Here is a 13,598-nt window from a genome sequence, read left to right as displayed (position 1 = left end):
CAACGACTACATCATAGTCGTTGCTTGGTGGGGTAGCAACTGCTCAGGAGGATGCCATGTGCTCACCAGGCAATGCAAGTGGTCGCGTCACATCCTTGCATCTTTTTCACCAAACAGAAAAAAAACACTTGCTTTTAAACAAAATTCTTTACTTAAGAGAGAGATAGTTTAGGTTTAGGGTAAAAAATTAAATCAATTTAATAAGATTAATGTGTTTTAATTAATTAATATATAAATATAATGATATTAATAATTTTTTTTTTGTAAAATAAAAAAATGATTTGGAAAATATTAATGTCGTGTTTAAATTTATAACTCTACAAGTGTACCAACATAGGAAAGGGATGGAGGAGGTATCAATCGTTCTCATTCGAGGGTGACGTCCTTGCTTACTCCAAGATCTCGCCGTGGGTCCGACCTAGTTCCCTACTAGCTGAGGGATGCACCACATCCGTAGCGCCGCCACCGCAACTTTTATGGGGTGTTGGAAGACCCAAAACCCGATTCGCATTATTCGTCTTATGGTGAGCAAAAGATGTTTGATTGATGACATTGGATCTCAAATTTGACTATAAAATTTTCAAAGTAGCAGAAAGCTTCTCTTCCATATATTATTTTTATCTGATCCTGACTGAAGGCAATAGACATAGCGTGCTGAGCAGGTGGCTCTGTCGTTGACTAGGAGAAGACTTCAAGATGAGGAAGAAGTGATGCCTGACACTCCCTTCTATACACACCATAGAGAGCAAACAAAACGTTAGAGCGAGAATCAGGGAGGGGGTCCCTGGTGCAGACACTTCAACCCTCAAATCAGTATGATGGTTGAGCAAAAAGTAGAGAAAATGATGAATACTAGATGCACGCAAGTAGTGTAAAGTGTTACCACGTTAAAACGTTAAAAACACCCCTCGCCAACGGAGAGAATCCTCTTTTTTATGCTGCCTCTCATAACCTTCGCAATAATGAGGTGACAAGGAATATATGATGTCATAATATGTCGGGTAATGGAAGATGTACGATCTAGAGGATTATGCAGTCATCTTCTAAGGAATCTTCTGTTACTTGTATATGAACGACATTTTCTAATCTTTTCAATAAATGAGGTGGTTGAAAATGTTTACTATCAGGTGCGTGAAAATGTATAGCCATGATCATATGAAGGTTCCATTGCAGATATAGCAGAATATTCCCTGACAAGAGTTATTTTTTCTGTTAAATTGTCACAATTCTCTGATAATGTTGTTCCCTGGAGGTAGTCCGACCGAACTTATATGATTCAATCGACTATATGATGTGGGACTGGCACATGAGAAATGGGGAGCTTAGTCCCATAGATATGTTTGACCCTTTAGGTCAAGCAACCATATACTAAGTGTCATGGCACTGAGAAATAGGGAACTATGTCATGTAAGTCCAACCTGCTCTTGGACCGACCGACTCTATACTGGGAGACAACCTTTGTTGTGTGTTGAGAGAATATCTCTGAAGGATAGGGGCTAGCCCAATACATCCGATCGGACCTTTGTCTAACCGAGTTTATTCTATGTTTTGGCACTCAACGGAACGTTAGGTCTCTCTAGTCCGACCAACGCTTAGGTCGACCGACTATATATTGAGGGACTTGTGCTTGTAGAATGGAGAGTTGAGTTCTTTAAGTCTGCTCAGCTATAGGGCTGACCGGCTATATGTTAGGTGCTTTTGATATTGAAGCGGAGCACTAAACCTCTTAAGCCCGACCGACTATTGAGCCGACAGACTTCTTACTAAGGGACTTAGCACTGAGGAATGAGGTATTGGCGCAGCAGGGCCAGCAAGAGGGGAGAGGTGAATTGCCTGAAATAAAAAAATAATACCTTCCTCGTGCTTTCAACTCTTACTTAAAATGCAATACTAATAATAAAATAAAAGTAACAAGAATAAGGAAGAGACTCAGAATTGGCTTGGTTACAACCTAGGTGGTTGTTAATCCAAGGTGGTTGCAAAACTCACTAAGAATCTCTTTCTCTGAAGGAGGAGAAGCCTTTTACACACAATGAAAGCTCAAACAGTTGCTAGGAAGTTAATACAAGAGTTGTTCTCGGTTGTTGTTAATTTCCTAGGTCCAGGGGTCTTTTTATAACCCCTGGGAAATCTCATCCGAAGGTTGAAGGTGCCTCCAAAGGGCTTGGAAGGCGCCTCCAGCGTGGCAAGTGGATAAAGATTTATCCACTTGCAAACGGCCAGTTTGACTGGCCGAAAGCGCCTTCCAAAACCTTGGAAAGCGCCTTCGCACTGTTCATTGATGGCGCCTTCCAGTCATGGAAGGCGCCTTCAACAGCCTTTAAAGGCGCCTCCAGCAGCAGTTGCAGCTCCACTTCGCTCCTTTGCTTCTGCGATCTCCTGGGTGATTTCGACCACCGGAATAGGACTCACCTGAACTCATTTTTCGGTCTTCTCCTCGAGTAGGCTTCTACTCCAGCTTCTCGTCCCTTGAACGTCGAGTACGTTCTTCTCATCCACCAGTGTACTCTTTCGCAGCCCTTTCATCCCTCGGATGCACCGAGCCCGTCGACTCCCTTCCCGTGTCATCTTTCTCGCTAGCTACATCTTCCGCTCGACTTCTTGTGCTCCTAATCTCCTGCACACTTAGACACGAGGATCAAAACCAAACAGGACCTAACCTAACTTGGTTGATCACATCAAAACAACCACAGGGTCCAATAATCTCCCCATTTTTGATGTGCATCAACTCAAATTCAAGTTAGGGTAATAACAAACAAGTAATAATTGCAAAATAAAGCATTTAAGTAGAAAGTTGTAAATAAAAGAAATTGCAACATCAAAGGTAAGTCCAATTGATGATATATAATATAAAAAAAATGAGTTTATAAAAAAAAATCTTAAAAATCTTAATGCCCCCTAACTTGTACCTATTCATCCCCTTTGATCACATCAAAAAAAAAAAATACTATACAAATTTTCAAGTTTATAAAGTAATTTTTTGAGGAATAAAATCTAAGTTAGAAATTTTGAAGTTAAATAAAAACATTGAGAATAAAAATTTATGATTTTTTTTCAAATAATTGACAAGGAAAAAACATTATCTTAATTTACATGCTTATCAGTTTGTCAATTAAATACTCAATTCGTTAATCGACTTCTAGGTTGTGGCGAGGCATTAGGCCTTCTTAATTATTGGATCATCAACCACTTCTAGACAAACCCACTTAAAGAATTAAACATTTAATTTTTCTGAAAGCCTTAACCAAAAAATTATTTAAACTAAGTACGATTTTGGAACCCAATATAGGTTCCTTCATACTGGGTTAGCTAAATATATAGGGGGAACATACCCTCTAGGTATTCTTCTAAGTTGTCCCTGATATTTTCTAATGTACCAGTTTAATTTTTCATAAATTCTTAGTTTTGATTTTTTAAAGTTATTTGTTTAAAAACATGCATCTTTTTTCAAGCCATCAAATTGCAGTTTTAGTTTATCATTTTCTTCCTTTAATTTGTTAAATAATTCTAAGGGACATGTTTTTGCTAAGTTTAATTTTAACTCAACATTTTTCTTTTATAATTTAACTAAATCTTTAGGAAGGATCTTAATAAATTGAAAGGACTGCTTGGGAGTAGAGTACGTACCTTACTTATCTCAATTTTTTATGTTCCCCCTTTATCGCAGCTTTCTTCTGATGATCCTCCCCCTTCATCTATGCTCATTTCTGAACTAGTCTCATCTTCTTCTTGGTGGATTGTTGTTAGAGTAAGTCCGGCGTAGGCTTCGACTTCAGATTCGGAGGACGATGATTCATCCCATGTGACCTTCAGACTCTTATGTTTGGAGGATGTTGGTCTTTGGGACTTTTCTTTCTCTTTGTTCCTTTTCTTCAATTTTGAGCAGTCATCCTTGATGTGCGCTTTTTCGTTGCAGTTGTACCATCGGACCTTCCTTTTGTTTCGGTAATCCCTCTTTGTCTATGATTTAAACTTATAAGACCGAATAAATTTATTAAATTTTCTTACCAACAGGGCTGCTTCGTTTTCATTAATTGATTCGTCAGAGTCTGAATCGTTTGTTCTTGCCTTCAGGGCAACGTTCTGACTCGGTCCTTTTCTTTATCCTGCACACCGAGATTCGTGTAATTCGAAAGTTGAAAAAAAAACTTTCTAAAGTACTTACCTCAAGATCCTTAGATATATAGTAGGAGTCTACTATAGATATCCATTCAGGTGTTCTTGGAAACGCATTTAAAGCATACTTTTGTGAGCCCTGATTCGTTACCATTTCTCCGAGGTTTGTTAGTCTGGTGATCAGCTCCTTGATTCATCCATGTAGTTGTGCTATTGACTCTCCTTCTTCCAACCGAAGGTTCGTCAATTGATTTCGGAGCACGTCCCGTCTTGCGAGCTTTGTTTCGAAAGTTCCTTCGTGCAACTCCAAGAACTTTTCCCAAAGCTCCTTCGCTAAGTCGTAATCTCCAATCCGATTTACTTCCTGGGGTGGAAGCACGTTAAGCAGCTGAAACTCAGCTCGTCCATTCGCTATGAAATTTGTTTGTTTCTTTTTGGTCCACTGATATTCTCCTTTTTCTTCTCCTTGGGGAGTTTTGGCACTACAAAACCGTATTTAATTATTCAAACTTTTCTTCTCCTTTTTCTTCTCCAGTAGCATTTGCAGCTCCATTTCGCTCCTTTGCTGCTGTGATCTCCTAGCTACGTCTTCCGCTCGACTTCTTGTACTCCTAAGCTCCTATACACTTAGATACATAGATCAAAATCAAACAGAATCTAACGTAACTTGGTTGATCATATCAAAATAACCATAGGATCCAACATGAGGAACTGAGCCTGGGCGAGAATGGCTTATCCAACTGCATACACTCTGACTTTAATTGTCATCTTACTAGGACTTTGACCGTCATACTATTCTGACTTTGACTGTCACACCAACTTAACCACTGATATTTTATTATATCTGGTCCATTCGCAACACATTGTATCATCATCGTTCAATTTATTTTGATCTTAATGTTTTTATCATTTGGATTTGATCTCGAAGCGGTTTCGACCACATGAATTTTCGTTGATTGCTCTTGCAACATGAAGGGTAAGTTGCCCACAAACAGCTTCTTCGTCAGATATATACGAATCCTTCAATCATCGTGTGCTATGACTCGATATAAAAATGTTGCTCCAAACAGAGGGGAATCCAAATCTTAAACATTAGTAATAATTAGTTTGATTGAATTCATAATAAAACATGCTATTGCAGCTAGCATGGGATCATTTCTGTTTTCAATCACTGGATGACAGTAGTTCACAACGACATGCCTTGCCAAACACAATCCTAATGTAGCTGTCTTCAAATAGATGAACTCTTGATGATTATCATCATCGGTATCGCTTGATCACTTTTTAGGGCGTATGACTGCACCTTTAACCATAAGCCCGCCCTTCCAGGCTCCACCACGCCTAAACAATGATACCTCAACATCTCCATTGGGTTTTGGGGGCGTCACGAATTCACACACTTTGAGCTCAATCCACTGCCCTTTCGGTTTGTCTTCTAGTCTCTCACTGTGCTCCTCAGCTCTTTCATCAGGAAATTTGACCCTCAAAGTGACAGGTACTTGCCATCCATAACTATTTTTGCTCATCATGACTACAAAGACAACCTCGTACTTAACTTTGGGTGTGAGATTGGACGTATCGAATTTTCCAAAGATGTCCAACCAACAAACTGCTTTAAGCACTGCTGTTTAAAACTCTGAATCCTTGTCAGTAGGCCTATTTACGATGAGAGAAGAATGATTAACTAGTTTGACGATCGAATTTTGGAGAAGAATACAAGGGGAAAAAAGTATTTTAGGAGGAAAACATTATACTCTTCTCCTTTAGAAACAGTCCATTGCCAATATCTTTGATCATCGCCCCAAGTTATCGATAAGTCTCTCGCCAACAAAGCAAAGCAATGGATTTTGCTTTCATCATCCACCCAATGCCTCTACATCACAAGTCAAGCAAAAGAAAACATTATTTTGCCTCGATAATATATATACTTTAAACATGATTTAGAGAGGATATGTATTGTTCTAGGAGACCTAACGGCTAACCTTCCAAACGCTGGCTTTGCTCTTGTTAGGATCTGACCTTGTTATGGGTTCCAATCGCTGCACTCGATCGATCGGCATTGTGTTCTGGCGATTGTTCTTGGGTTCTTGAGATAGTGCTGAACCCATTTGGCTTCTTATTTTAACATTCCTTTGCCAATATGGACTTTTATAGATGCTTCTTGGAGCAGCTTTTGTTCATGAACTTATTCCCATGACAAAAAAAGTCATGTATTATCTACTTTATTGAAACCAAATACTCCTCAATTATCTTCCTCGTGTAATTTTCTTCCAGGGCAAGAACATATCTCTGACATAATGATCAGGGGTCGATTCTCAGGAACTGACGACCTGAGATTTATCCCATCATGCGCCTATGGCCTGTGTACCTGCATGAATCTCCTTCCATATCCGTGAGACCGGTACAAGAGAGGTCGCTAAGGTAACGGATCTATTTTTTTATTTTATTTTATTTTTTTTAATAGTAGAGGAATCTCTAAAGTCATCAACTGCAAAGAAAAGAGATGGAAGATAAGGTTCTTGGCTGGCAATATGGAATTAAATCTCTTGTGATATAAACTAGCAGTGAGAAATGAATCTTAAACTCTTTTTAGCAATCAACAAGTTTATCAATTGAGATTTCACTATCATCTGATTATTCTTTGCACTAAACTTTCTTTACTAATGAACTAGGGGGAAAATTGGCACAATCACAAATGAACATTTCATAAAATTTTAAAACACCACCAGAATACCAAGGTTTTTCAGAGATTTAGCTTGGTCTACTATGAGGCTTAGAAACACTAAAATTACCGTTGAACAAAATTTCATCTAGTTGGCACTCCTGATAACTTAAATACTAGAAATAACACCAGCAACGCTAAACATATGGCATCTATTTGAAACATTTGGCATCCAGTAAAGCTTCGCCCTCAAAAGGCTCCTGATCCTCAATCATGGCATTCACTCTCTCCTTCTGTGCTTCATCAGAGATATCAACCTTCACCCAGTCATAAAGCTCCATGTCGTACACCTCATCGAGCACAAACTTTGGAATCTCTTGCCCCCGGAAAAGCCACAGCCCCTTCACCTTGAATGGGGGCTCGGAACCAATAACGAGCATTTTTCCAAATGCATATTTCCGAGTCAGGTCCATGCGTTGCAAAAAACCACCCACCTTGTTCAAGGTGACAAATGAAACAGTGTTCTCATCATTGTATTTGTAGTCACAGAACCATAGGGAGTAACCCTCAGGATCGTACATGTCCCAGAAACCTGAAACCATGATACACAGGATGATGAATAAATAAAGTAAACAATCATAGTGCAAGAAATAGAAGAGGCTCAACATATACAATAAGGCCACATTAATTAATGGAGCCAATACCCAAGTACCAAATTTACAACACATACATCTAATATTTGTTGAACACATTATGTATCATCCAAGCGCAAAGAAAATAACATTTGAGAATGTCTGATACAGAGAGTAGAAAGTAATATCCTTCAGTTAATATCCACTAAATCACAAATTAAGGCAATCTGTAGATTATTGGTAAAGTAGCAATAGATAACAAAAAAATTAATAAAAGCAAAGAATATCAAGCAAAATACTTATTTTGTAGCAAATAGGTGGAACAATACCTTTGATAGCAATCTCACGGAAATTGGTTTTTGTATTGGAATAGAGCCTCTTCCACTCATCCAATATCATTTTGCTAGGAGGAAGTAGGTCTAGAGGATTTTTTGGCTTCGGTTTGGGTGCTTCTTCCTCTTCTTCCACTTCTGGTACTTTTGGTTTTGCAGGTTCCTTCTTTTGTTCTTTTTTAACTTCCTTAGGTTTAGCTGGTTCTTTAGGTTGAGCAGGTTTCTTTTGGGAGGAAATTGGTGGAACAGATTCTGTCTGCTTGACCTCGCCTAAGACCTTACGAAACTCAGGCTGATTAACTAAAGTCCAGAAGTACCTTTCCACATGAGGGAACTCTGATGTAAAACTCTTAATCAATATCATTGAAAATCCCAAATATAAATTGCATGTCATAATAATATCAGCTAATGTAACTGAATGCCCAACAAGGTATGTGTTTGAGGCAAGGTGGGTATTCAATGCCCCGAGAGCCCTCTTCAAACTAGTTATCGCTAGTTCCTCAGCCTACAAAAGCACACAATTCATGTAAATAAATGAGTCCAACCAAGCTTTCAATATGATGTGGGCAGATGATGGAAATATTATACTTACAGGTGCAAGGTAAGGCAACCGTCCAGCTCGTGGAACATACCATCTTAAAACATTCGTGTCAATTTCCAATGTTGCAAAATCAATCCACTGTTCAATGTGACCCTACCAAATACAAACCAGAAAAACAATTGGTTCAACTGCACAACAAATTGAGACATTGAGACAGAAAACTTACATATTCAATGAGAGAAGAGCCCAAAAGAGGATTGTTCTCCTTCAAACGAGTAACTGTAGGAGGGGAAAATGCATTAAGTACACACATCTCAAAAATCCTTTTGCAAATTTATCATTTATGGGAGTAAAAAAACTATATTTAAAATTTAAGTATGCACAAGCTTGGTCTGTAAATAAGAGCCATGTAACGGGCAAAATAGATAGGATAAACACAGTTCAAAGATGATGATCAAGTTGGCTTCCACTTCCAGGTGATGCTAAGACTTTCACCAAACAGTTAATTTTACAGGGAGTTTTCTTACATTTACTGTCTTTTTTAAATATAAAAAGAAATACGATGTACTACAATGTAAAATTTTCACCACTTGCATTTTTAAATATAAATGACATACCAATGTTATGAGATTGGTGGGGTTGATAGAAAAAAATAAAACTACCGGTGTCAGAGAGTAATCAGGTGTACTGCAATAGATAAATGAGGAAACAAATTAGGGCTATGTTTTTCCAAAGATGTAAAGGAGAAGGAAAAGAATTGATAATGGGAAAAAAATCGGTAGGGAAGGGTAAGAGAAAGGAAAGAGAAAAAAATGAATTTGGAGAGAGAAAAGAAAAATATCTGGGAAAGGAAGGGAAAGATGGAAAAGGAAAAAAAAGAAGGAATTCACGTCACCTCCAATCACAATGACCTCCGCTTCTTCACAGATGATGAGTGGGTTGATCCACCAACACCCGTCTTGGATCCCTCCTCTCGTGGACCAATGAGGCGCACTGGTCCATGGGCGGCCTGAGCTTCAGTCGCCATCGCCTCCAGGGCTGCATTAAGGGCTCCATCAAGAAGCTCCTCGCTAAGCAAGAGAAGATCTCGTGGCAGACTGCCTCTTCTCCTCCCACCGTGCCAACAAAGTCAAAGATCTTGAAGCCCAAAGCCGCTGCAGGCAAGATCTTTCACGCCTCGACTCTAACCCATCGGAGAGAAATGAGGGAGAGGTGGCGGTAGAGAAGCCTTAGAAGGATAGAAATGCCGGGAGCGGTGTTCAGTCCTCTACCAGACCTGCCGGGAAGAAGAGGATGAGGTTGAGGAGGCTTGGGGAATAGTATGATAGGATTGCGACGGAGTCGCTGAAGATCGTGAGAGATCTCGTGTTCGCCCTCGAGGGACCTGTGAACACCTCCTCTTGCTCCTTGTTGAGAGACTTCCATTAGGCAAGACTTTCCTCCATCTGGAGGACACCAACCGACACTATCACCTTGGTACATGGTGATCCCACCATGCCCTGCATTGTTTCTACAGTTTGTTCCACGTGTCGTAGGGGTGCCTCCACTTCCTTCTCTCGTCGGCAATGTGGGATTAAGGCCTAGGATGGAGAGAGAGGGGAATGGGAACTAGACAATGGTGGTTGCAAGGGTTTGTGGTGGGGAGTGTAGAAATTTGGTTTTGAAGGCAAAGTCAAAGGAAGAAAATTATTTTCCGCCCAATTTGAGTGGAAGAAAAAATGATCAAAAATTGATTCATGGATGGATTATAAATCCGTCTGTCTATTAAGTAAACAAAAAGGATAGATTTCTAAATCCGTCTACCCATTAGGTAAACAAAAGAAAAGAAAATAATCCATTAGTAAATAAGGGAAAGTTTTCCACCATGGAAATCTTTCCAGTTTTTATTTCCCTCCTCCCAAGTAAACAAAGCCTAAGGTTCATACACATGTGGAAAGTAAACAAAATGAGTGATAGAGGGAGACAAAAAAGTTCATTTTAACATAATTCAAAGTTAAATAAAGGTGGTGTGATAATAGTGAAATAGTCATACATAAGACTCCAAATTGTTAGACTAATGGTTTGTGGTAAAAAGGCATCTGTTATGCAATTTTTGTAGAGTTCTCTCTTCAAGCATACACCTCTTGCCCACAAGGTCTAAGAACAATAAATTGTTATTTACACCAAAAATGGAGAAAGCCTCATGTTACAAGAGAAATAATATAAATATTCATAAAGAGAGAAGATGATGAGCTGATAACATTAAAGATGGTATTATTGAACTACAAAATTGGGTTATCCATTGTGCAATTTGAATCACAATTCATTTAAGAAACAACTAACTCTGGTTCAGATTACACAATCCCATATAAAATTTTAATTTTTTTTAGTACAAGGACAACTGCATATGAAAAAATATATGATCTCGCATTTCTTAAAAATTTCAGAGGATATCCTTGATTAATAACCAAATGACTACCTCAGAGTGATTTTACTCCAGACTAGCTGTCATCATGTAGTTATCATCATCACATTTAAAACTAATACTAATTAAACAAATAAAAATTATAAGTATTCATTTGAACCAAACAAATCAGTTTCTAAAGGAATTCAGTTCAGCCTCAACAAGTATCTGAAACATTAAGGATAATAAACACAACATAATTCCTTTGAAAACTCATTGCTTCTTTTTGCTTTAGTTTGGTTTATTTAAAGAAGAGCAATAATAACTTTTTATCTAGTTCAGTTTGAACTGAGGGTGACCTCCATATTATAAAATATGCCACCTTATACTGAAAATTGTAACTATGGATATCTGACAACAGTCAACACAATTTTCATCTTTTGATAGGCATAAGTAAAATTGAACCTAACAAGTCAGGCTCAGAATTCCAGTAACTTATGGTATTATGATAGTGGACCAAAAGAACACATCAAATATTGCAAGAACCAAGACTACAAAGCAATGGACGGAGATTCACTCATACCATATCGAGCTATAGCATTGCTCTCGAAAATGGAACCATCAGGAGTCTCCAACACAGGCACCTGAGCTCACGCATCACCAGAATTTTAAGTAAGGATCAAACATCTAGTAAACATGGTAATATTTGGACAAAAAAATTGCTTACCTTCCCTATGGGATTCATCTTAAGAAATTCAGGACTTTTATTAGTTACACCCATTTCAAAATTCTTAGCCAACTCAACTTGGACTCCAGTGTACTCAGCAGCAATAAGTGTCTTGAATGCATTCTTGTTACTTGTAGAATGTAAAACCTGAGTAAACCAATATCAGATAATGGTGTCAAGGAAAAAGGAAGAAGGTTCAGGATGTACGATTGTAGTGAGAATTTGAGACAACTCATCATCATCTTTTATGAAGCCATTTTTCTTCCGGACAACAACTTTTGGGGGGACGAATAATTTCTTCCCTTCTCATTTATTGATTCTTATTGTTTTAACACTAACATAGAAAAAACATTCATTCTCTTCTTATATAGTCTTATTATGAAGGATTTCATATAAATTTATGGTAAACTAACAACTGGCTTGACATCAAAGACAATTGATGAATGAAGCACATGAAACCACACGTATATGCAGGTACATGGTGTGTGCTTGAGGTGAAATATTGTAGAGGCATATGTGGGCACACGTAACTGCATTAAACACTTAAAACAATGAGTAAAGGTCAATACATTTTAGGCAAACCTGGTTTTTCCAATTAGTCTTTACAAGCACTTCTTTTTACTCTTATTCTACCCTTTCCATGTCATAGTTGTGCATAACCATCCCTACCTCTGGCTTAGGTAATATAATTGACTTAGCTTAAATTGAATAAAAACAATAAAAACAGTTGAATTTTAATAAAAGTGAAACTGTCATGATCACAGATACTGAAAATTTGTTCCATAATGACATAAGAAATGGAAGAAATTCAACTTTTTTGGATAGCAGGCATAAACTCTCAGTATACATATGAGATATCCCAATAAAAATACACACATACATTAGCATCCGTATTATACTACATGTAGGTGACAGACTGAAACTAACTGTGAGCAACTAGGAGGCCTGTATAGTGCGCCATTGTTCACACTACAACATGGAGAGAATTCATTGAAAAATATTTGAAATGTGAAGACCTTTTACAAATTTCCTAAATGGTACACCCAAAGGTGAGAATTTCCTACTAGATCCACAAGATTTCAGAAATTCCTAAAGAGGACACCTTTTTTTTCTTTTAGAAACCAACCAATTTCCCACCAATGGGTAAGAGCCATCCTAACAATGTCAGAGTGCAGGAGTAGAACTCAATTAGAATCATGGTGTCCTAGAAATATGTTCATACACTTATTTTTGTATTTAAGACACAAGAAAGACATCAAAATTTGGTCAACTCATCTGGATCCAACACGCTAGAATGCATAAAAAAATATCATATTTGAAATTAGCATGGTCCAAGGAACACATCCATGCTCTTATTTTGCATTTTGTACACGAGGAGGTCATCAGAACGATTTAACCCCCAACAGCCCTCTTTTGTTGCAGATCCCTATGGTGCAAAATTACGCAGGAAACGACCGTATCAACTAGCTTGGAAAAGGTAAATAGATTCCGGAGCACAAATCACATTAAAGTTACCAAAACATTGCAAGAAACCAATAGAAAAAAATAAATTGCAAATCACTCACGCACAACCAAAACTAAGAACTCACCAGCGCCATCGAATCTTACTAATCAGTGACCGCCTTAGCTCCCAGATCTACTAATCACACAAATTTTTAAAAAAAAAACACAAAATCAATACTTCAAGATCGATTCTACAAGAACAAGGGGAGGCTGAAAAAAACAGTAAAGCAGGAAAATCAAGGAGATCTCTATCCAGTGTGAGGTGCAAATGACTTACAGAGTGCAGAGAGATGACGACGGCGCTGGCAATAGAGGAGTCGCTGAAAATGGAGGCTCCGCTGATTATATATATAGGGGAGCGGCCTGCTCAATCTAGGGCATCGCGATCTCTATAACGGTTCGGATGCACTTTCTGTGCGCCAAATGGATCCGATCCATTTAATTGCCTAACTCCACATATTAATTTATCAAATACAAATGGAATCTAAGGCCGTGATTACTGCGTCTTTAGTAGACTTAGCAGTTCGTTTAACTCTTTATATTAGGAAAAAGATGATTATGCTCCTTCTAAATGCTTCTCACAGTACATTCTTAGATTATACAAAGGAAGGAAAATAGTGATTATGCTCCTTCTAAATGTTTTTCATAATATATTCTTACATTATACATGGGAAGATAAATTGCGGATAGACTTATAATCAA

The 13,598-nt window shown here is 38.1% G+C and overlaps 1 protein-coding gene and 1 pseudogene across 2 annotated transcripts; both read right to left on the bottom strand.

Moving 5' to 3' along the window:
• Window positions 1-5,210: 5,210 nt before the first annotated feature.
• LOC122032502 lies at window positions 5,211-6,311 on the bottom strand (annotated as a pseudogene).
• Window positions 6,312-6,796: 485 nt separating this feature from the next.
• Window positions 6,797-13,284, bottom strand: LOC122031117 (elongation factor 1-gamma-like). Of its 2 annotated transcripts, none has more exons than XM_042590194.1 (8): window positions 13,174-13,284; window positions 12,983-13,032; window positions 11,394-11,540; window positions 11,250-11,310; window positions 8,510-8,562; window positions 8,335-8,436; window positions 7,740-8,247; window positions 6,797-7,370 (listed from the first exon to the last, which is right to left on the bottom strand). In XM_042590194.1, the coding sequence occupies exons 2-8, from the start codon at window positions 12,989-12,991 to the stop codon at window positions 6,991-6,993; spliced, it is 1,260 nt and encodes a 419-aa protein (XP_042446128.1). In that variant the 5' UTR covers window positions 12,992-13,032; window positions 13,174-13,284; the 3' UTR covers window positions 6,797-6,990. The 2 variants fall into 2 exon arrangements, with proteins under 2 accessions (XP_042446128.1, XP_042446129.1); XM_042590195.1 differs by having other exon boundaries at window positions 12,983-13,029; window positions 13,174-13,235.
• Window positions 13,285-13,598: the final 314 nt, after the last annotated feature.

This window comes from Zingiber officinale, chromosome 11A (assembly GCF_018446385.1).
Source record: "Zingiber officinale cultivar Zhangliang chromosome 11A, Zo_v1.1, whole genome shotgun sequence".
Lineage (NCBI taxonomy): Eukaryota > Viridiplantae > Streptophyta > Magnoliopsida > Zingiberales > Zingiberaceae > Zingiber > Zingiber officinale.
The sequence above is the reverse complement of the archived record's forward strand: the minus strand, read 5'-3'. Positions and strand labels throughout refer to the sequence as shown.

Coding starts and splice junctions, on each gene's coding strand:
- LOC122031117 (XM_042590194.1), bottom strand. Junction 8,563..11,249: donor CAATGCTATAGCTCGATATG/GTATGAGTGAAT, acceptor CCCCTCCTACAG/TTACTCGTTTGAAGGAGAAC. Junction 7,371..7,739: donor CCGTGAGATTGCTATCAAAG/GTATTGTTCCAC, acceptor TCATGGTTTCAG/GTTTCTGGGACATGTACGAT.